The sequence below is a fragment of the Priapulus caudatus genome, unplaced genomic scaffold, assembly GCF_000485595.1.
Source record: "Priapulus caudatus unplaced genomic scaffold, Priapulus_caudatus-5.0.1 Scaffold1618, whole genome shotgun sequence".
Classification (NCBI taxonomy): Eukaryota; Metazoa; Priapulida; class Priapulimorpha; order Priapulimorphida; family Priapulidae; genus Priapulus; species Priapulus caudatus.
The window spans coordinates 53692-54362 of record NW_014578679.1 but is presented as its reverse complement, the minus strand read 5'-3'; the positions used below and the strand labels follow the sequence as shown (position 1 = coordinate 54362).

The 671-nt window shown below is 48.0% G+C and overlaps 1 protein-coding gene across 1 annotated transcript in view; it reads right to left on the bottom strand.

The window, feature by feature from the left end:
- LOC106817170 (putative fatty acyl-CoA reductase CG5065) overlaps window positions 1–671 on the bottom strand; it is an 18628-nt gene that overhangs the window by 7669 nt on the left and 10288 nt on the right. Inside the window, exon 4 of the mRNA XM_014821823.1 lies at window positions 275–426. Coding sequence (XP_014677309.1) covers window positions 275–391 — 117 coding nt within the window. The 5' untranslated portion in view covers window positions 392–426. The remainder of the gene's footprint in view (window positions 1–274; window positions 427–671) is intronic.

The following is a 671-nucleotide window of genomic DNA, read 5'->3' as shown; positions in this document are numbered from 1 at the left end:
CAAGGTGATTTCTCACATGCCCTAAAAAAATTGCCTTGCCCTTCTCGTCGCTTAATTCGAGCCCTGTGACGGAACATGGCGTCGTTAGTGAGTGTGCGCGTAAACGTTTAACGTTTAACACGTGCGAATTCAAATACACCTACGGCAGTGATGGAACATGGCAACACTTGTAACTCCATCCTCCCATTAGATTTACCTACATACTCCATTTGTCGTCGCAGTAGCGCCTTGTGCGTTCGCGATTACCTAAATAGCGGAATAAAAAACGACCGACCTTTCCGAGGAAACCCGTGGAGCCGGTGACAAGAATGCTGCGTCCGGCGTAGAACTCTCGAATCGTTGGCGTGGTCGGCGACGACGCCGTTATGTCATCTGCCATCTCTATGCTCATCAGAGAATGGATCGACGGATCGCAGTAGCCTAGAAAATATAGGCGCAGCGTTAATTGTCCGAGATTTGGCCCAAGGATATAAGAGCTGTCCACATTTGCACATCTGCACAAGTCGCACATTTGCGAAAATGTATTGTGGTCAGTGCTTATATCTATGAAACCGAGTTTCCTGTGGCTGTGATAGTGAGGCAATGCCAACGCCATCAATTTTTGATTGATTTGATGTGGAATGGGCCGCGGTTAGTGTAGTGTGTAGTGAAGGCTGAAGCGGAACATACCA